At 32.4% G+C, this 23,469-nt stretch overlaps 2 protein-coding genes and 1 long non-coding RNA gene across 6 annotated transcripts; 1 reads left to right on the top strand and 2 right to left on the bottom strand.

Annotated features, from left to right (window-relative positions):
* The first annotated feature begins 180 nt into the window (after positions 1-180).
* On the top strand, positions 181-1,038 carry LOC105127727 (uncharacterized). Its single transcript, XR_842689.1, has 2 exons — positions 181-362; positions 647-1,038. It is a non-coding gene; the product is annotated as an uncharacterized LOC105127727 (long non-coding RNA).
* A 6,597-nt stretch (positions 1,039-7,635) lies between these two features.
* Positions 7,636-13,572, bottom strand: LOC105127726 (target of Myb protein 1). Its single transcript, XM_011029121.1, has 10 exons — positions 13,381-13,572; positions 12,802-12,966; positions 11,998-12,076; positions 11,694-11,792; positions 11,499-11,612; positions 10,926-11,071; positions 10,287-10,368; positions 9,365-9,450; positions 9,099-9,290; positions 7,636-8,582 (listed from the first exon to the last, which is right to left on the bottom strand). The coding sequence occupies exons 2-10, from the start codon at positions 12,909-12,911 to the stop codon at positions 7,928-7,930; spliced, it is 1,563 nt and encodes a 520-aa protein (XP_011027423.1). The 5' UTR covers positions 12,912-12,966; positions 13,381-13,572; the 3' UTR covers positions 7,636-7,927.
* A 2,733-nt stretch (positions 13,573-16,305) lies between these two features.
* On the bottom strand, positions 16,306-18,611 carry LOC105127725 (uncharacterized). 4 transcript variants are annotated; one of them, XM_011029117.1, is made up of 2 exons: positions 17,673-18,611; positions 16,306-16,417 (listed from the first exon to the last, which is right to left on the bottom strand). In XM_011029117.1, exons 1-2 carry the CDS (start codon positions 18,452-18,454, stop codon positions 16,321-16,323), a joined length of 879 nt encoding a protein of 292 aa, XP_011027419.1. In that variant the 5' UTR covers positions 18,455-18,611; the 3' UTR covers positions 16,306-16,320. The 4 variants fall into 4 exon arrangements, with proteins under 4 accessions (XP_011027419.1, XP_011027421.1, XP_011027420.1 ...); XM_011029119.1 differs by lacking the exon at positions 16,306-16,417 and adding an exon at positions 16,664-17,017 and having other exon boundaries at positions 17,683-18,610; XM_011029118.1 differs by lacking the exon at positions 16,306-16,417 and adding an exon at positions 16,664-17,013 and having other exon boundaries at positions 17,673-18,609.
* Between the last annotated feature and the right edge of the window lie 4,858 nt (positions 18,612-23,469).

Raw genomic sequence — 23,469 nt, 5'->3', positions numbered from 1 at the left:
TCTCATTTGACATGCATATTGGGTATCTACTGAGATGGGTAAATTGGACCTACACGTACGGGTGGGTGCGGTGTGTTTGGGAATGCGCATTGCCTCAAATAAAAAAGACAATGCCTCTTGTTACTTTTAATTACACACCGCACCCAAATAAATTTTATGATAATCTTTATTGGGCACTAGTCTTCTCCACCATTTCTAAGGTATGTTCAAGTCAGGTACTTGAAGCTGTGTTCGATGGAGATGCGGCACTTTTCAAAAAACATCCTGAGCTAAAGGATTCTTTAGTTCGGGTATATTTCCATTCTAGAATACCCTAGTACAACCGATTAGAGTGTTGGGGGCCATTGAAGGATGCTGCTCGGGTAAAATCGAAACTAGCCACCCATGGGCTGCACACATACTGCAGGAGCAGTTTTACATCAATGACCAATTAATATTTACCCTCATTCTGCTTGAAAACAAGAAATGCCCTTACCAGCATGACCTTTCACGAACAACAATCCCCTCAAGCAGCACCGAAAATCTAAAAAGCGCATTTGATCTAATCCAGGCTATTCTTTTTTTTTTTTGGGATTATTGGAAATTATAGATTGTACTTGAATTGTACACGCAAGTGAAAGTGATTATTTACCGATCAACTTATCAGGGGCGACCACGGGATCATCGAGGTTTTCCTATGGAGAGCAAGGCTAGTTCACGTATTTCAAGAAAGTCGGGAGGACCAAAGTCCATTTTCGAAGCTCTTTGTGCCTCCCTTCTTTGATGTGCTCTCTCCATAAGCAGCGTAATCTCAAAGGAGAATTTTCATGGCCAGAGTTGAAAGGACTCTGCTTACATAACATACAGACACCAAAGTTGAAGTTGCAGTAGAACAATGATTGTTTGAGGGACGGTTGATTCTTTTGCAAGTAACTCATTTCTTTCATTGGAAATATTAATTGACAGTATTCTTGTGCTGCTCATAACATTTGTTAATTTGGCTAAGGCTGGGTGAAGTCTTAGTCGCTTCGTGATTAAAACACTAAAATTGGAGTCCTATTCGGTCCCCTCCCATCGCTGTCTCCCAGTAAGGTCTTGGTCCTGCATGCTCTGTCATAACAGTGCCGGAGATGAGTGATTAGTATACATCGTGAGTGGTTAACATAGATGGTTCAGAATTACTTGGACCTTCAAATATTTTGGCCCCTTAGGGACTGACAATGTCATGAAGGATATAAATGAAAACCAAAATAAAATGAGGGGTACAAAACAAAAAGGTGAAGATAAATTTGACGAGGCTGCTCTGTATTCTTTCCAGATATACATTAAACTTGGGGTTGGGTGTTTAAAACTTTGAGGAGCTATTTAAAAATAATCCTTAAAACTCAGGCCTTATTAAGAATTTGTGAACACCTTGAGGAGGGTCATGGTTAAAGCATTGTTTGGAAACGTGGTTTGGAAACGTGGTGCAAATCATATTTTATAAAATTTAAAAAAAAAAATAGTTTAAATTTAATTTTTTTTATGTTTTTATATCATTTTGATGTATTAATTTTAAAAATAATTTTTAAAAAATAAAAAATATATTATTTTAATGTACTTTTAAATAAAAAATATTAAAAAAAAAACAATTATCATACTCTCATATATTTTCTAAATCACGAGATTGATATTAGCGAGTCACTGCCATATTTAAACATAAATTGCGTGATTATATATTTGCTTGCCATGAATGTCGGGGATAATGTTGGTATCCACTCCTAGAAAATTGAGTAAATAAAGGGTTGTTGGTTTTTATGGATGAAATCGTGTTTTGTAATTTTTTAAAATTTTTATTTTGTTTAAATATTTTTAAATTATTTTAATGTATTAATATAAAAATAATTTTTAATAAATAAAAAATTATTATTTTTATATATTTTCAAACAAAAAATATTTTAAAAAATAATTATCATCGCACCTTCAAACACTACCTGCACCCATTCCATCTTCCACGAAAATTCTTGCAAGAGTTCGAGATTGCAAACAGTCACAGTCTCAAGACCACATAATATTAAAGAGCTTATATTGTATAAATGAAACTTTGAGGAGCTATTTGAAAATAATCCTTAAAACTCAGGCCTTATTTAGAATTTATGAACACCTTGAGGAGGGTCATCCTTAAAGCACTGTTTGGGAACGTGATGCAAATTATATTTTATAAAATTTAAAAAAAATAGTTTAAATTTAATTTTTTTATATTTTCATATTATTTTGATGTATTAATTTTAAAAATAATTTTTAAAAAATAAAAAATATATTATTTTAATATACTTTTAAACAAAAAATATTAAAAAAAAAAACAATTATCATACTCTCAAATATTTTCTAAATCACGAGATTGATATTAGCAAGTCACTGCCATATTTAAACATAAATTGCGTGATTATATATTTGCTTGCCATGAATGTCGGGGATAATGTTGGTATCCACTCCTAGAAAATTGAGTAAATAAGGGAATAAATAAGGGGTTGCTTGTTTTTATGAATGAAATTATGTTTTGTAATTTTTTAAAAAATTTATTTTGTTTAAATTGTTTTTATGTTTTTAAACTATTTTGATGTATTAATGAAAAAAATAACTTTTAAAAAATAATTATCATCACATTTTCAAACACTTGTCTGCACCCATTCCATCTTCCACGAAAATTCTTGCAAGAGTTCGAGATTGCAAACAGTTTGATCGTTAAGACCATATAATATTAAAGAGCTTATATTGTATAAAAAGTTTAAAACTTAAAATTCTCTCGAGGACCCAGACAATCGGTCATATATATTCAATTATCCCCAGGTAATCAAAATAACATTAAATAATAAAAAACTTCAAGTCAATTTCTTGTTAATTAACTGCTTTGATTGTAAGCACATTCATCGAGATTGGAATAACAGAAATCTCTTGTCGCCGGCTGAGACTGACACAATGGACATCTTACAAAATAGAATATGTTATCTGCATTAACCCACTTCCATCAACACGTATTTCTTGCGTGTATCACGCGAAGGTCTTGAGACTGTTTATATTATAATTAAGACAAGGTTAATTCTTTTCCAAATAATTTAGCTGATCACGACCGGAATTAATTTGAATTAAAGAAAAAGATCTGCAATTTTGGTGTTTTCCTCTTGGCAAAATACCACATCTGTGATCATGTATTGGAATGTTCCAATTTAAAGTCACATCCTGTTCACACGACTTGATGAAACCAACGCTGGAAATGGATCGGGGGAGAATTAATGAAAATTGTCCAAATTCTACGTCAACTGCACAAATGATGATTATATATGACTTGGACGCGTTGATGGAGATCCTCCAACTAATTATATATCTCATTAAATACTACAATAATAGTCAGAATAACATCATAAATACAACAAATAAGACATTATACGTAGACTATATAAATCTGCTTCCTCGGACTCTCCAGTACTTGTCCCCTGTACGCTTATCTCCTTTACAGTTACCCTTTTGGCACCCATCTAAAGTTGAAACGTAGAGACGTGGATATAGATACATGGAGAAAGAAATGATGATTAAGTGCAGTAACATTAATAAAGAGCTTAGGAAGAGGAGTACTGGCATAAAGAGAATTGTCCTACTGCCACCTGCCAGAGGATGCATCAAGCGGGGGATTTTTAGCAGTCTCTTTCAAGCTCTTAAAGTTACAGCACGAGGAATAAGTCGTCGTCTTCTTTGCAAATATTCTGGAGAGGGTTCTAGCTACTCATTATGATGGAAGCATGACGCATGATACATGCATTCGCCCTCTGATCAGTTCCTTGCCAAATAAGTTTGGTTTTGGTTTGGTGACGTGCCTTGAAACTTGTGCTATTCCGTTCGAGAAAAGGATTAGCAAGCTTCCAATCTCCTCCCACCAATTAATTCTCAATTATTCCTTTATATCAGTAATTTGTTTCCAGAAGAGTACTATAGCCTTTGAATTAATTAAACTCCATCTCCATTCCTATATGTGTATGCATGAATCAGGCATGCTACAACGAGAGAAGAGTGCTCTCTCTCTCTCTCTCTCTCTCTCTCTCTCTCTGTGTCTCACCAACACACATAATTTGCCTCTTATATATTTTACAGTCCACATATATGCTTAATAACAATGTTAATTTATTCATAGCTGCATGTTTTTTATGGGCTAGCTAGAATTTTTATGAAATCTCATTGCTCATCCAAACCATGCATATTGTGGATTGATGTGGTCCTAAATATCGAATTTGTTCTTGGGTTTGAGAAGTGCACTACCGTATGCCTGAGACCATACTAATTAACGACCGACAACTTCCAATTTGAGAATCATGCACGCTCAAGCGTCGTTCGTAGCCTTGGACACACCATCCGTACCAAATAACAATCACCTCCTGTGACAACAAAAAAGTGTTTTGGCAGCTATATATCTGAACTGTTTATGAAGTTAAAGTGTGAAAGAGGGAGGAAGGTTCCTACCCTAGCTAGCATGTGTAGCGTATTGCCACATAGGACCTTGAGATAACTAAATAAATAACGCATGCAGTCTGTCTCCCTCTCCCTCCCCCTCCCCCCCTCGAAATGTACAGAAGGATAATAATATCTGAGATCATGGGATTAACAAATCTATCCCAAAGAGCAGTGGTTGCCAGAAGGAATGACAAGAAGAGAATCCTTTTGCCACCAGTCAGAGGGAGCATTAAACACAAAATTTTTATCCTTCTTTACAAAAAACTGAAGCTTGCAGGCCATAGTGCTTCTACTTACCTGATCAAGAGCTGCAGCTAAAGCTAGCCATGCATCTTTCATTCCCGTAACGTTTCCGTAACTCTTCATATTTATTGTCTCTTCCTCTGTGAAATTATGGTGTAGAAATGAAGGGTTTTTTGAAAAATTTCAGTATATATGTACGTAGTGGATGATTAATCATGGGGAAGGAGTCAATTTCTCTAATTAATTTCTTTCCGTAAAACGTTTGACGAATCTTTTAGTTTCTCGTTACTCCAAGAAATAAAGCTCCATCTAATTACAGAAACCACTGAAATTGATAGGTTTATGCTTATGTCTTAGCACATGTGTCAGATAATACCCGAAGGAAGGTTTCGATCTCTGTGGTAGCCTCAACTGAGAGATTTATTATTGCTGTTATCAAATATATTTTGTTTTGTTTTATTTGATAGGGATAAATAATATTTTAATTTTAATTTATATACAATTTCTTTGCATTTAGATTAACCTAATTTTTTTTAGAATAAATTAATTATGCATGCAATATTAATGAAACCTAACTTTATATATATATATATTTGTTGAATTTAAATTATTTAATATAATATCCAACCTAACAGAACTTTCTAGAATCAAAATATATATATTTCTTCGTGCATGAACAAGGGAAGACTTATTCTAGATAGACAGTCGATCGGCGGGATAATGAACCAAAAAAAAAAGAGCATCCTTTATCATCATGGATTAAAAATCTCGAAATTAACACCAAACTACACCTCAAAGTGAGGAAAATAACATGTCAAAGCCTTAAAATTATATATATATATTACTTTGGTTTTTAGATCCTTCATGAAAAATATTTTTTGGATTTTTTAAACTAAAAAACACTTCTATCTATCTAAAACTTATGTTTTTGTTCAACTAGAAAATGAATTCTAATGACCAGATTTCTACACTGTAGATAAACACGAGAAAATCACAAAAGTTTTCATTATAAGCCACATCTCTAAAACAAATGTCAGTGTTTTATTTTTTTATCTAATCTTGATTTATTATTATTTTAATTGTTTTTTTTTATTTTTTTCTTAATTTAATTTAGTTTTTAATTTAGTCCATCATTATTTTATTTTATTAGTTTTTATATTACATTTGGTCCTTATTATTTTGATTGCTTATTTTTTTATATCTTCTATGGGACAATCTTATAATTCGGATCACTAGTTTTAAAAATTAGCGCTATTTAATTTTAATATTTATTTAGGTATTTTTTAAAAAAAAAAATTAATTCTATCATTTGATATTAAGCTATTAAACATTAACCTTTCTGATTTTTTTATGTGTTTTTTTATAAAATTATCTCAATCACAAGTTATTTAACTTAACTCAGGTTGACTTAGATTTTTTTCAATGTTTTTTTTTTAATTATATCCTTTGACATTAAGCTATTGGGCCTTAAAATTTTTGATTTTTTTTTTAGGTTATTATAGTTTATAGGTTAGTCAAGTTAATATAGAGTAATTCAATTTTTTTCAATGTTTTATTTATTTATTTCTAGGTTGTTTTTTAAAAATTAATATTTTATTATATCAATCTCATGTCGTAGATGGAGGGTTAATAGAGTGAACCTATATCGACTTGGATTTTTTTAATTTTTTTAATTTTATCTTTTAATATAAAATTATTATACCTACTTTGTGTTTTTAACTTTTTATTATGTGAGATATCTTAAGTTATTTTAATTTTTTTAATTTTATTTTTAATATTAAATTATTATACCTGCTTTGTGTTCTTTTACTTTTTATTATATGAAATATCTTTAAGTCATTCCTAAATTTTATCATTCGCTAAACATTTTTTTTCATATTAAAAAAAATTAACCAAACTCATGACATAAAATGATATGGCGTGCGAAAAAAATTTAGTTATAGCTATGACTCATGGACGTCATATCCTCTGTCAAAAGGCACATTTATTTCCGAGTTCCAACCAATTGAAGCGGTATCTTTCACTGTATTTATATCATTTATTATTTATTTTAATATTTTGAATTATATACTAGATAAGTTTAATGGGGAAACGCTATTGGTTTTCCAATCTAATAAAGGAGAAGTTTTTTCTCACCCTTATTAGTTAGGCTTCTTTGAACATAAAATGTTGGGGTAATAGATACCCCAATGAATAACCCATAATCAAAGCCTTCGGTTATGATATATAATCCAAAATCTTTAAGCATCAAATAAAGGTAAGAAACTTAGGATATGGAAAAATAATCACGGATAACCACAATCATTTACACTAAAAAAATCATAAAAATAAAGTTGAAGTGTGCAGATAAAGAAAAGCAGCCAACAATGTCACATTAGCGCGCTACTAGCTGATTCCTCAGCCATTTCATTTGCCACTGCGCAGGAGCAAATGATATTCAGCCACCTTCCGAGAAAATTGTATTTGAGAGAGACGAGAGATGTAAAAATAAATCTGTTTATTTTTATGTTTTAAAAATATTTTAAAAAATTTAATTTTTTTTAAATATTTTAAAATTATTTTAGAATGCTGATATAAAAAATAATTTTAAAAAATAAAAATATATTATTTTAATATATTTTTAAATAAAAAATATTTTAAATAACAATCATAATCCCTTCTAAAGAAACTCATACAGCCCCTGGGACACTGCATGATCGTTCGTGAATTTTACTTCATTCAAATCGATCCACGTATTAAAATCAAAATATATTAAACATTATTATTGCGCCTAGGCCTCCAGTCAACGCAACCACCACACAGAACCACCCACCCTTCTCACCGATGGATTATAACAATGGTGGACATGTAATACTGCTAATATTACGTTAGAAGTATATACAGTATAGGAGAGTGGACAAAAATAAAATAAAGAAAAATACAACGAAGAACGGGGTTAAAATTTTGAAAATAAAAAACACAAGCTGCTGGGATGCGAGCGCAACAATATGATACAAACACATTCTAAATACTCGTGTACTCAAATTAATTCTGTATGTAGTTCATGATCTCCTCTCAACATAAACCTCTGCTAAACAGCATAGATGACATAAGCCAAAGTTTAAACCGGCTTTTATTAAGTAACAGGCAATCAATCCCACGGTCTGATGCAAAACCTGATGATCTAAAAGTAATCAGAAACTGTACTACCAATACGGATGAACTATACCAAAAACTCAGTCCCTCAAAATGACCTGTTGTTGGGTTTGGACGATGAAGATGACTTGGATTTTGCAAAATCAACCAGGTCTTTGAAGAGTGCATCTTCTGGTTTTGCTTGTTTTGGAGGGGTAGACGAATTAAGAGAGAGATTTTGGGTTTGAACAGCTAAGCTGTCATAAGAAGAACTGGATCCGCTGCTTGAGTGAGAAGCACCACCTACACCACCAATATTCTGCTCAAAGAACTGCTGTCTTTGATTATACCTGGAAGGTGGTGGTGGAAGAGATCCAGTGGGCTGTGCATCCCAAGGAGCTGGAGGCAGCTGATCACCAGATTGGCTTAATGGAGCTGGTTCGTCAAACACAGGATGTCCAGTTAGCACAGGAGAAGAGTTCACAGCACTGGAGGGAGGAGATGAGGCCGATACTGTTGGAGAATATGCTGGCGATGAGCTTACATTGGAATGCATTGGGACTTTAAAGGGTGTAGGTTCTGATATTCGAGGGGATCCTTCAGACTTGTAGACATCACCACTGAGATAATCAATCGTGCCTGTCTCCTTGTTGATCGGATTCTTTGACAAGGGAGGAGGAGGAAGAAATGGGCTGACTGGTCCTGGATGAGTCCTAACACTGACTGGTTTCTGGCCCAGTCCCTGTGAATTATCTCTTGATGACCTGTGGTGGCATGATTACACCAGCTTATTAGAATTTGATTATACCAACTTTTCCCTCCTTTCCTTTGACAGTCACTATGTTTTAAGATCAGAAATCAGATGGTTCATTAATATGATTCATGCTCAGTAACCTCAAACATACTTCCCAACCAAAATGAGAGGGGCAAAAACATCATGAAACAACACGATAGTCAGGTTTCCAAAGTTTTGTAGCAGCTGAATAAGACTAAGTAGTGGCATGTAGTAAAAAGAAAAGAAGTCCAAGGATTGGACATCCACACATGCAAATGTGTATCCCCTTGACTTTTTGTTTCACCAAAACACTCTCTTGCTGGAATGTTTAGACCATCCAATGGTGAGAACTTGCATCTTAAATTTGTCAAGGCATGTTCCATGGGTAAACCCAGTAAGAATCTTCCATCACACCACACAGAACAATGAGCATGAAATAAGAAAATACTGTAAGTGGCAGGGGAGAGGGCGAGGAAAACCATTGCAAAAATCTTCAGTACATTACCTGTGCGCCAGCTGGGTAAAATCATCTTCCGACTCATCATCCTCATGGTTAATATTAGCAAGAGGCACAACTGGAGTTTCCATTTCCCTTTCTCCCACACCAGGGATTCCTTTCACAATATCATCATGCTGACGGAGTACCCGCTGCAGGTCATCATTCAGTGCGAGTCCCTGAAATAGAAGCCCCTCATCTCTGAAAGAGCACTGTATTTGTCAGAATTATCTGCAGCAGAAATTGGAAAAGAAACATAAAGGCCTAATTCTCACGTTGTATTATTAACAAGAAGCATGACACGCTTTTGGTAAGAACGGCACTGGTCAACAAGGTCGACAACCACTTCTTGCTTTACACCCTGCCAAAATATCCAACAATAACAAAACAGAAATATTATCCAATTGTTGCAAAAAATTGCAGTTTCTTTGAAGTTGCTATCCAGATGAGAAGTTGAAGCAGCAGTATGTGCAAGTTCCACCTCAAACAGAGAGCACAAGAGAAAACTGAACAAGACAAGACTTCTACATCTATTGTTTGATTATTTACTTTTATTTGATTGATCAGAGTTTAATCTTATTTTAAAATTTTAGAAATTTAGTTTTATCCTATTTATTTAGTTGCTAAAAGTAACTTTTGTTAACATTGTAGTTATGCATCCTCTTAAGAATCCTCATTCCTAGGTGTTTTAGGGTTTTATAAGCGTTCTCTGTGCAGCCTGCTCCAAATTATTGTGAAAGTGATCCGTTATCCAACTCATGCCTATTAGATGATGATTACATGTTGCCGCTTGTATGCATATAAAGTTAATAAAAGGATACAACCACTGGTCAATTGGAAGGAAAGGGTTCAATTTGATCAGAAATGTAGGGAGTAAATTTGACAGAATGCTGAACTTGAGGGATCATAAATTACTTTTATCCTTTGGCAATTGATTATTGAGTATAGAAAGTGTATCCTTCCTATCTTGACAAGTATGGAGTTTTTCCATCCCCTTTCTTTCAATTCAGAACTTCATATACATTGGTGTGCATTAAGGTTTAATAATATCTCAATCCATGAAGCACTGACATGGTACAGAGACCCGCTCATGCTCAGAACCAGGGAAATTCAAAAACCACATAGCCTCTGAACTTAGCAACATGCTTTGCTAGAATGATGGGAGGAAATTTCCATGGGACAAAAACTATATTTTACCTCAGGGTTTTTGGGATCCAAGGCACTAAGCATTTCCATTAACACATCTGCTAGTCCACGAGCGTTTTGAATCTCATGCAAGCTGCAAAATATAAAAAAAAAATACCAAGGTAAAAAGATCTACCAGTAATTAATCATTAATCCCTACACCAGCAGGACCAACCAGTATAATGAGAGATAGAAAGCAAAAGGCAGGTGAAGAAATGCAACATTAATGAGACTTCCATTATTTAGGACTTAATTGCATGATCAGAATCATCCTACCACTAAGCAGTTTTAAATTAGTTCCCTTATGCTTATTGCCACTTGTGCCTATTGCTTATGCATAGGTCATGCAAGAGCACTTGCAATATATTCTCGCATAAAAGATTGATTACGAACTAAATTCCAACCAAGTCATAGTGTTTTCATTTAAAAATGGGGATACATTAGCAAGCTAGAAATTAAAACGTTAATTGGGAAAGAAGATAACAGCTGATGTAGTACTCAGTCAACATCATGCAAGAATCCTAATGTACTCAAATGCCTATTTATGGAACAATAAATGGAAAACCATAAGTACCTTTATTAGTAGACCTATTTAACCCTAAGCTGGGGAATGAGCTGAAGAAATGAAAGTCCAAACAGTCGAAGTATTACCTAAGGCCAGAAGCATCAGACTGCAGAGAGGCTTGAATAGCAGCATCTTCATATGCTGAAGGTACATCAGATATAGGCTGTGTTTGGGGAGGAGTAAAGAATGGTACACTGTTCTCTGCTCGAGGTGGAAATTCAACCCCTGCAGACTGCCAGATATCCAACATTTAGCATAATGAAATAAAGCTTCATGAACACATAAAGGAAGTGAAGGTTGATAATATGAATTCTGATATTAGATCGGCCACCTAAAGCTGATCAGCTTCAAAAGGAATAGAGTTTAAAATCAATGGCAACACTCACACACTCTCGAGTTATGGAATGACGAGTAAAAAAAGGAAATTTTAGATCGTTGACACATTATGGCAATTGAGAACAGCCTTTTAACTTTCCAGGCATTAAAACCAGAAGTTACAGCCATCATTCACTAGAATGTATTGATCTGGGAAGGAAACATGAACCAAAAGGTATGAGACTCATAGGAATTCTAATTATAACAATTCTCAGTAGAACTGCTGGCTCCAAAAAAAAAAAGGAAACTGAGAAGAACTTCCAAAAGGTGGAGAAATCAATTACCCTTAGTTCATTATATGCAGCATAATATTGAGGATACCTTCCTCTTGGTCCCCCGAAAGCTTCTTGCCATGCATCTATCAGAAGAAGTATCTTTTCTCGCACATTTAAATCAGGCTGCTCAATTTCACAAGAAGAAAAAATGAGATGGGAACAGGAGAAGAGAAATTCATAGCACTGGTAAGGGAAAGCAGCCACCTTCTTTTTTACTATTTTAACCATATCATGTAAGATATCACGTTCAATGATTTGCTGAAACACACTGTCACCACAATTTTTGCTAAGTGTCTCCAATGCCTGTATCATGCAACATAGCCATTCAACTCAACATCTATCAACAACCGCAATTTCAGAGAAGCGCGCCATACAAATTTAAAGGCAATTGAGACAATATAGAGAATGTTAGAGCAAATCATGTAGCAATGTCATGATGCGTGCAGCTCACGATGTAAAATTAATTTTAAAAAAATGAGCCAAGTCTAGAAAGTTTGAAAATACTAACAAATAGAGCTAGGAGTTGGGTTTTAGGATTTTTGCTGCCTAGTCGCTTCTTGAGTATTTTCAGGGCATCCTTTGCTTGCCTGCAAGACAAATCAAATTCAGAGAGGAATCAAAATCAGCATAATTTAACAGCAAAATCAAAATGAGCATAATTTGACTTTTCGAAATGGAAAGGGATAAAAGTGAAATGAATCACATTGAAAACTTCAGATATACATGATAAAAAAAAGGGGCAACAATACGAAGAAGAAAAAAATAGCCTATGGCATTTTCTAACATCACAAACATGACACGGTAGTTCCAATACTAAAACAAAAAAAAAATGATAAGCCCATTTCTCAAGGAATGGGAAATATGAGCAAACGTAAGGATTTAAGCTACAGCTTATCAAGAACCTGCTAAAATATGCAATCAATCAAACTATGCCTGAGATGTCACACAATCCAAACAAGTATAGAAGTTGCATTCCATCAAGCATAATGCTATCTAAACCCAATCTATCCAAAAGCTACATGCAGTTATGTTGCACAGTCCATCTCAGTTCTCATACGGGCCAGAAACATGCACAAAGCAGAAAGCATCTCAGCTAAATTTCAGTGCTCTAACATAAGGATCTTGACAAAAGTAATACATTCATACCAGCTCTGAACAACTGCCAACGCGCACAAATACTCTATTCAAACAAAGTATTGAGCAACACTAACATTCCTACGTATTTCATTCGCAAAATAAGCACAGCTCCGAGAGAACAGTACCTGCATGAACTCTACCAAAACAAGAATTTAGAAAAGGAAGAAACGTATACCCAGGATCCATGTTGATGATATCACATAGCTCAATGTTTACAGCCCAGTCAGGACCAATCAACATATCATTGGTAGCCCTCTCCGCACAAGCCGCAGCAGTATTAGCCATGATTATAGATAATCACTAGATGGTACTTTGATTTAAGCTCGGTTCCTTTATTACCCTACAAATCACAACAATCAACTAAATAATCAGGTGCGAAATTCAAAAACCGTACAAAAATAATATCAGGAAACATCATTCATGAAACAAGAAATTGAAGTGATGCAATTGACTTGTGACATATATAAGCACATGATCGAATACAAAACAGCAAATTATCACAAATTGAATAGCCCAAGACTTAGATTCTCCATCAAAACCCATTAAAACTCGAAGAGAAAACAAAAATCTCATGGCAATCTCAACACAATCATAGTGCATCAAAATCATCAAACAAAACCCAATTTGACCCAAATGGGCCAAGGGAACAAGAACCAAAAACAGTTAAATTATATATAAGTAGATAAAAGCCCCGCATCAACCTTAAACCCCAACAAGAAAACAGTAACAATCATTAACAAGAAGCCTTGATTACCCAGATTCAAGGCAATTAAAGAGAAAACGCACAAACCCCACTTGACAAGAAGTAAGAAAAGAAAAATAAAAGGACAGGATGTAAGAATCAGAAGAGAAAATATAGTGGGGGTAAGGATCTTGAAGCTTCCCTGTCAAGAGAGAGAGAGGAAACCATAAATGATAAAGAATAGAAACAATACTGGCAATTTTATTATACAATGGAAGGAGACTGGGTTAGGAGAGGGAGATGGTCTTTCTGTTTATTTCTTGGGCGGTGTTTTATTATTATTATTATGTCATTGAGAAATAATATATTCTATAAGAATTAATTAATAATGTTATGTTTTTATTTTTTATTATTTAAGATAACAGGTAACCTATTTCCCAAGCATGACAGATGTCTTCTTTGTTTTTCGGATGCAATTTTACCTTGTATAAGCTTTTTGCAGCCATATTCATTTTTTAAAAGGAAATTAGAAACCTAAATATAAAATTCTCTTTATTTAATTATAGAAGATGAATTTAAGAAATTAAAGGAGAAACCAATATTTTTAGGCCTCTTTTCGCACACCTTGCGCACATGAGCAGCACCAATGGAAAATAATCTCATGAATTAAAAAAAAAATTAAGAATAAGGGAACCAGAATATAAAAAGCATTGCTCATTATTGGCCGGTCGCGAATTAAATTATGGTGTGTCACCGCTTCGTATTTTCTTTCTGGGAAAAGAGTAATATATTTTCATTTCCAGTAACTAGCTGCGGGAGGGTTACCAGTAGTTTTGACTTTTGACTTTGCCTCCAATACCACAAGCGCGTTTTTCTTAACTCTGGAACCAAGCTTGTCGTTCTTCTTGACCTTTTTTTATTTTTTTATGGATATTTCGGTAAGGGTTGTTTTTTTTAATATATTAAAATAATATTTTTTTATTTTCAAGGATAAAAAAATAATTTTAAACGTCTTCCTTTCTCAGTTTAAGGTTTCACTGCTGGTCTGGGTCAAGTATCGCCATCCTTTCTCAGTCTAGGTTTTACTATTCCATTTGCTATGCCTACGTGTCAAGACTGGATAGGATAGTGGTGACCCACGTGGAAAAGAAAGGCGGTGTTTACACATGCAAATTAATCGGATTTAATAAAATATCACGCCCAGAAATCATGTCGAGAGCGAATTCATTTTTATTCGTCTGAAAATATTTGGAAAGTCAGAAAACAAAATCTCACGTGTGGGCAAAGGAGAAAGAGGCACTCCGTGATTTTAACGAAGACTTGTTCGTGCAGCACATACCGAGCCTTTACCTAATAACTTTATTACTTTTTTAATAATTTTATTCAAATAATAATTTTATTTTATTTTATTTTTGTCTAAACCCTGAATCCAGAAATCCACTAAACCCAACTAATTCGACAGAGCTGAATCTTCTACTAAAAAATAAAAATCTTTTAGCAGTGATATTATATACATAAAACTCAAACTAAAAATTTTATCTAGAGAGAAAAAATATGGAACTATTTCAACCAACCAACGTTGTGGATAATGATCTTACCAAATTAGCCCAGACAAGCTGGATGCATGGGGGTTGCCTGAACTTAGGTTGAGAAACTACATTAAAAATATGAAGGGCAATTGTCAATCATCAGCTTGACGACATATTTTTCTTCTTGGTAGGGTTCCTACCACAGACCTGTCTAAATCTTTTCGCAGGCTTATTAATCATTAAAAAATCAATAGATCAATAGGTGATAGATGTGTATTTTTCTGATTTTTTTTATTAATATTGTTAAACACGACTTATATATATTTTTATTAATCCTATAAATTCTAAAATTAATAATTATATAAGTTTTTAATCACTCTGAGATTTCTAAATTTTAAATTAATAAATTTTAAAAAACAAATTCAAAACTTAAATACTCAAGTTATACCTCTAATATTTCTGATTTTAAAGTATAATAACATGACTACAATACAAATTTTAAAGTTTGCATGTATATGAGTGATAATTTTTTATTTTTTTTTTAAAATACAGTAAAATACCAATTCTATTCTTAGAAGTAGGAATTTTAAAGCTTGCTATGAGAGCAATTTTTGGCATGCAAAAATTTTAGAGATGTCCTCTGTATCTTTTAATTTTAATATGTGGCATTGTGTTATAGGTGATTTTAATTTAAATATATATTAAAATAATTTTATTTTTTATTTTTTATATTAACATATTAAAATTATTTTAAAAAACTAAAAAATCAATTTAGTAATTTTTAATGAAACACTAAAAAATACCAAAAAGCAACGCTATCACATTTTGAGGCATGGAAAATCCAAAGAACTTGCCCAATGGACCTTTGCAGCCCATTTAGATTGACTTATTTGCGGGAAAGAATCTAAGACTTCAAACGGGCCTAGATCACAGACATGGGAAGAAAAACAGCCAACTCCTCGTTGTTCAACTGGGCTTCATTCATCACTTTACTGGGTTGTTCATAAACGTAACTTAGCGACTCATCAAGGGAGAGTTTCCTGCTAGATGATTTTAATTGCCTAGCAGCTAGCCGGGAGAGTTTCTACTTTCTTAACAAGAAGTCACGTGAAGTTCCGGCCCTTCGCTACAAGACGCCTAGCCTTTGTCTGGAAAGGTGGAAAGCAGGGAGAAAGAATCAGAAGGAAAAATGGCAAAAAAACAAAGCTGACCTACCCTGATTGGATAGAGGAGAAAGAAAATGGCTGGAAAATGCCATCATCATGACTCAGTCTCGTCATGATGGAGCAAGTAGAGGGAAAACATGCTAAGGATGTGCTCCATAATTTTACAATTTTACACTCGACTAAAAAAAACAAGCTTTGATCTCGTGAAAAGATGAAGGATCATGGTGGTAATGTAGTATTCTCTTTCGTTCACAAATTCCCACTCATTTGTACAAGGGAATTCTTTTCCTCAAAATTTAGATTTGCTTTCGTTTCTTTCAGGCCCCAAGCACAAGAACAAACAATAATAAATGAACGCCAGGGAGGAAAATAATCTTCACTTTTTTAATGGGCTTCCCGTGTATGTTGTTCTTTCTCTTCTTTTCTTTTTTCAAGTGGCCATAAAAAAAGTCAAGTTTTTGTTTCCATGGAAAACTTTCATAATTTATTTTCAAAACATTGGAAAAAAAAATTATGGATCTTAACTTTTATTTTATTTTTAGTTTGGTCGTAGAAAAACACATTCATTGAACTTCTTTAAAGAAAACAAACTCGAAAAAATCATGGCCTTAATGTAATCATGACAGTTGCTTGCCAAAGCAGTGCTGTTAAGCATTCAGATTCAACGAATTATCCAAGCTGAAGCATTCCCAATATCAAAAAATATGTTTCATTACATACACTCAGGTATGGTTTGCAAGACGGGATAGAACTCGAAGAACAGGTAGATTAAGAAAAATCGTGGCAGATTCTTCAAGCATCAGCTAAAGGATACGCATTATTCTACAAAGGAAATCTTGGCTGCCATTAATAACGTTTAAATTCCGCCTTTAATATCAACATCAGATGTAAAAGGGATGCCAAAAGCATTTCATGCAAACACATTCTGACCCATGCAAGATTATATATTTCATACTGCTGCTTTGCCTTTATTGGAGTAAATGAAAGGCCAGCAACCACCTCTTCCGTTCCTGCAATGCAATCAGTAACCCCAAGTTAAATTCTTAGGCTTGAATATTTCCCTTGTGATTTACAACAATTATCTACTCTCTCTCTCTATCAACAGCTGCAAATCTCTCCACAATCTTAAATTCCTACTACTTGATGAGTTAAAGGGTCTGGATAGAATAGCAAGTCACATAGAAAAATCTAGCGAACTTCATTTTTTCTATCAGTCACTATCATGTTTTCCTCAGCAAAGACTTCTGACCAGCGGGCTATTACTTATTAGTTAGATGACAAAAAGAGAATCGTAAACAAAATTTAACTGTATAGCGCACCTGCTGGTTTCATAATATCAAGGGGATTGCTTTGTTTATTAAGACAAGGATTCTATACAGGATTCTGTTCTTAGCATGATTCCCCTGTTTCGTACTATATTTCATGTCAGAGCAGTTTCATTGAATTTCTCCAAGTATCCTACTGGATCTCAAAAAAAAGGTTTAACATTTGATCTTGGATTTTAGTAGAAAAATTAGAATTGGAAATATCAGATCCAACTTAGTTGAGATTGGCCTTTTGCCTACCAAAAACTTCATCTTTAAAAAATTATGGACCTCTATCACTTGCAACAAGATCATTAAAAAACTAGCAATTGAAAAAAAAAATACAATATCCATAGAATATATACCTGCTGCTGCTGCTGCTGCTGCTGCCGCTGCTTTTTGAGCTTCCGCTATTACTGGTGGTCAATCCAGCACCATTCTCACTGTCCTTGGATTGCCTGAATTTATTCTTCCACCACTCTTCATCGACAGTTTTTTCAGATCCATTATCAAATAGAAAAGGCCTTGGAGAAACCCTTCCATCCTTTGAACTGTTATTGATGGTCTGAGGACTAATGATATTTTTTTTCTTCTTTCTTGAACCAAAAGAAAATGGAAACACCATCTTCAGAAGAAACCCTTCATTGTTTATGCTTCCACTTCTATTCAATTGCACTTTCTTTTCAATCTTTTTCTTCTTCTCTTTCCCCCTTCTTAACATATCTTCACTAAGACTTTCTTCTTTAACATCACCGACAACCATTGGCTGCTCCACAAGATCTCTTAAAGATAGCTCATAACATCCCTCAGGCATTCTACTTACCATCTCCGAGAGCTCCTTTTGGCCCCTAGCAACAGCTTGAGCTCTTGATGAAGGAGAAAGACTCCGGTAATGATTTCTGCGATGCTGGGGGCTTCTAGGTGGACTCGTCCTCCACAGGGGAGGTGAACAAACCCCAGAGCCCTCACCCTGTATATCCCTTCTTTGAGCTCCAAGCATCCCCATATCATTCCAACCATGGTGATTGTAATATTTCTCCGCTGTTTTTCTCGTCAGGACACCATAACTCAGGACACCGTGATAATTACAGCTGTCCCTTGAATGGACTTGCAGGTTATCTGGGAATTTTGTGCGAGGGTCTAGCATTATTTGTTGCCGTGGTCGTGGTTAGGGAGATGAGTGGGAGAGAAGAGAGGAAAGGGTGTGATTGTGGTTCCGTTTGAATTGTATGCTTGAAGGGAGATTGGGTGTGGGAATAATATCATCACCGAACCTCGATGGTCAAGGTCATTTCCTTTGCAACCAAGTTTTAATTAATAAAGGGAGTGATGCTATCTGCTTACGGCTTGAGCCTCACTAAAGTCAAGGTTTCTGGATGACGGGGTGTGTTGGTAGGGTCCACTTTTCTCATTATTGTCTTTTGAGGACCTTCGCTTTGGTTTTTGTTTTCTTTTGATGATGGAGGGAGGGATAGGCCATCTAATGTAGCCCTTTTTTCCATATGATTTGACCTTTTCATTGCATTATTTGTCCTGCAATCTTAGGTTTTAAAATTATTTTTTATAAATATTATTTTTTTTATTACTTTAAATTAATTTTTTATATATTTTTAATATGTTAATATTAAAAATAATTTTTAAAAATTAAAAAAATCAATTTAATATATTTTTAAACTAAAAATATCATAAAAAACAACTAGATAGAGCTTTCAAATACAAAGAAAATGTGACAGCGAGAAGGATTATCTTTTGGGCCTCTATTGTCGTTTCATTATTTTTTTTAAAATAAAAATATATTATTCCTATTGTCGTTTCATTATTTTTTTAAAAATAAAAATATATTATTTAGATATATTTAAAAAAACTTTAAAAATATATTTATGCTAATTCGAAACATGCCCTTGATATTATAGATGATTTGCTGTTAATTATGTCATTATAATAACTTTATGAAAGTAAACAAACTGTAAAAAGGGAACATAGAAGGACAACAGCCAAAAGCAGAGACGCTCCATTTTGCAAGGGTAATGCCTGATCGGGGCTCTACCGTTAGCACGCATTTTCTCTTATTTAATCCCTCAGTATCTTTAATGTTCACTTTCATATCTACACTCGTTCTCCTATGTTTGTATATATATCGCCTTCTTTCCAGGTATTTCTGTAAAGTCTTGATTTGACCCTTCTTTTTTTGTTTTTGAGGTTATTTCTTTAATATATTCGAAACTGGTCAATTTGCTGGAAATATTAGGTTTCATTTTGAATTAATTCCCGATTTTGCCATTTCGCGAGGGATAACCTACACTCCTAGAAAAATACGTTGGATACGTTTGCAGATGATTTGAGCGCCGTCCTATCATTTATAACGGATAAAAATTATTTTTCAAAACTAGTTTTTATTTTTTATATTAATACATCAAAATATTAAAAAATATTAATTTGAAGTTTTCAAAAACAGTTGCGGTTATAAACACCTCTCTTCGAGGGGCGAGGTTTATTGTTTTTGTCCGCATCTTCCAAATTAAAATGACGAATGAATGCATTAAAAGTTTTGGCATTTGTTCAGTTTTGGAATTCCAACTTAATATATTTAGGTTAGTCAAGGCCAGGGCTAGATCAATCGCAGCGCTGGAATGCGGGTGAGATTAACTTCTTCTTTTTTAAAAGGAAAAATAAATATCAAAGCGTGTGTTTTTACTGTATTTTTTAATAAAAAATAAATTATAAACTTATAATATAATATATTGTATGGTAAATAATATTTTTTAAAATATTGATACGGATAAATTAAGAGATATGTTTTTAAATATTAACACAATAATATACTAGATTAATTTTCAGTTACATTCGTTATTTGAAATATAAAATTACAATTACATTCGTTATTTGAAATATAAAATTATAGTAACTTTATAAAAAATAAATTATAAATATTAATTTCTATAAAAAAATATACTGATTATAAAAATAAAAAACAAGTGAACAATGAAGAGGGTGTTTTTATGATAGAAATAATTTATTTTAAAATCATTTCAATTCATATCAGTTTATATTTTAACTCCTTTGAGTTTGTATTAAAAAAAACAAGTGAAATGCTCATGACTACATAAAGTAACTAAACGAATGTATCAATAAAAAGACAGAATTTTGACTAATAAATATATTTTTTGCTCTAGAATTTAAATTTATTTTAATGTAATGAGTTGTGAGAATGATCCAACAGCTGCGGGTACACAAAGAAAAAAAAAACAATTATAATCTATTAATGGAGCAATGGCCGGATGCCCTTTCAGATTATCTTTTCAAGCTTTTGTACACCAAACTAATTTATAAAATATATATGTGATACTTGGCTGAGGATTTTACCCGAAAAGGATTTTTATTGCAATATCATAGATGAAGTTAAATTATACATTATTAAATTAATTAATTTTTATTAAAAAAAATTATTTAAAAAAATTACTAGTATTTATATAGTTATTTGTCAGGAATATTTAGAATATATTTAAGAGTATAATTATAATTATTTTTTAAAGTGATCTTCATCTTAAAAAGTATGATAATAATATTTTTTTTATTTTTTTTAAATTATTTTTAAAATTAGCACATCAAAATAATTTAAAAATATAAAAAACATATTAATTTAAAGTAAATAAAATTTAAATTTTTTAAAAATACTTTAAGAATTCAGTGTCTAACAAGCCAGCTGAGTTTAATTATAATAATATGTTTTTTAATTTAAATTGAAATTCAGTAAACTCAAACATGAATTTTAGTAAAGCTTGACCAGGATAAATAACCATTTACACATTTAACGTAAAAATCTGTGTTCACATTAGATTCTGTAGTTCGAGTTTCTCACGCAGCTTCATCGCACCAGTCACGAGATCAATCAAAGACGAGATTTTTTTTTTTTAAACTGTGGTAATAGTTATTTTTTTAAAATTATTAAAATACATAAAAAATAATTTAAAAATAAATAAATTTTGCCCACCCCGTTTAGAACGGAATTACAAACGGGAGCTGAGGCCCAAAGGGGAATGAGCTCAGTGGCCCTTGCCAGCTCGACGCCTTTCTGTTTTGTTTTATTGCAGGCTTTTACAAAAATTGATAAGATATGAAATGACATGACAAAAGTAGAAGCGATCGTGGCTTCCTTTCTCTGTGTGTTTCCCCTTTTTTACTGCTTTTTTAATTCGTCTTCTTCCTCCATGCCTTTCTCTTCACCCAAGCTTAAATGGAGCCTAATCAATTACTCTGCTGGAACACGCAAATCCGTCGTTTCTGTAGATAAATGGCTATACCTACTCCGCCCACCGACTTGATTTCTTACCAGCGCAAAACAAAAAAAACAATATCATGCGATGTTCATGATTTAAAAGAAGTTTAAAAAATTTAAAAATTTATTAATTAAAAGAGAAAGAGATTATAGTTGTTGTCAAAGTATTGCTCCACAAAACAAATAAAAATAAAATACCATGAATCAAGGGTTCCATGGTTACTCACATGCAATTAATTTAATTTAACCAATAAATTCTGCAAGGAAAAATTAGAATAATAATAATAATAACATTAGCAAAAAAACTAAATATTTAATGAAATTTGTAAAAAAAAAATAAAAAAACATATAAAAGAATTTTAAAAAACCATTTAAAATAAAAATAAAAATAAAAAATTAAATTTCACTGATGACAATTTTGATTGGGGATGAAATTATGAAAAATCCTTAATTTAATAAATTACTCAAAATAAAAAATTATAATAAATAAAAAACACCAAACAAATATAAAAAAACTATTAAATGATAAAATTAAAAAAAAATCTAATTTTTTTTTTGGTGTGAATAAATTGATTTTGCCACAGTAGTCTATTTCCCACACTCCTGTGGGTTTTGTTCATGCTAATTAATAATTTTGAAAGTTTATTTCCCACGCTATTTCAAACAATGTGAAAATTATTGATTTAATTTTTTATTTATCTCAAGTTATTACATGAAAATTGTTTTGACATGAATTTATTGACTAAGCAAGTCAAAAGAGAAAAGAAAGGAAGAAAAAAAATGTCAAATTAATTCTAATCAAACTATTAAACCTAAGATCCAAGCTATGAATTTTATGGGGTTGAATTTATTTTTTATATAATAAAAAAATCATTTATCATTAATTTAATTTTAAATAATAAAATTAATAATTTATCATTAATTAATTTTAAATAATAAAATAAAATTAAAATCCATCATTAAATGGTAGAGTTAAAAATAAACTTAAAAACAATAAAAATACACGAAGGGCCTGTAACAACAAAATTGCACTGAACCACAGCTCAACATTATTATAAAATAATTAAAAAATATATATCAATCTTATTTACCACTCAAAAGAACAATTAAACCGACACCAATTTTTACAGCTGTCTTGATAATCCGCCAACGCTTCAGCCATTCCTTCTCGGTTCTCATTCTTTCTTGCATTGAAGAGGCCGCTGGCTGGCATACCCTTTCGGTGTCTTGGAAGAGGTTCCTGGCATACCCTTTCGGTATAATGGCATAGCCTTTTCCATATCTGCGCGTTAATTGTTAAATTTAAGTACTCGTATTGTCTTCAAACCTTGGAAGTTCATCGGTTGCTAGCTATTTTTATTTTTTTTAGTTTTAAAAATATTTTTATTTCTTTTAAATTAATATTTTTCAGTGTTTTTAAATTATTTTTGACATGCTGTTGAAAATAATTTTTTAAAAAATAAAAAATATTTTTAAAAATTTATTTTTAAATAAAAATATATTAAAAAACAATAATTTTCACACTTTCAAATACCCTTTAACGATTACAATGAGAATATGAGACATCATTTACACTTTTGTTCTTATTAATTGCCAAGCCAGACCACGTGATTTATAACCGATTTCGAACCGTTAGCGTCAAACAGATATTTTAATCAATTAAGAAGGTACTTGCCACTGTTTTTAAAAAGTGTTTAAAAAAAATTAATTTTTTTATTTTAAATTAATGTATTTTTAATATTTATAAATTATTTTAATATGCTGAGCTTAAAAATAATTTTTAAAAAATAAAAAAATATTATTAATATATTTTACTAGATGAAAAACATTTTAAAAAACAATCACAGCTATACTCCTAAACGCACACTAAATATAACTTATTTAAT

The sequence above is a fragment of the Populus euphratica genome, unplaced genomic scaffold, assembly GCF_000495115.2.
Source record: "Populus euphratica unplaced genomic scaffold, PopEup_1.0 scaffold93.1, whole genome shotgun sequence".
Classification (NCBI taxonomy): domain Eukaryota; kingdom Viridiplantae; phylum Streptophyta; class Magnoliopsida; order Malpighiales; family Salicaceae; genus Populus; species Populus euphratica.
Note: the sequence above shows the minus strand (reverse complement) of the source record. Positions and strands in the feature narration are given on the sequence as shown.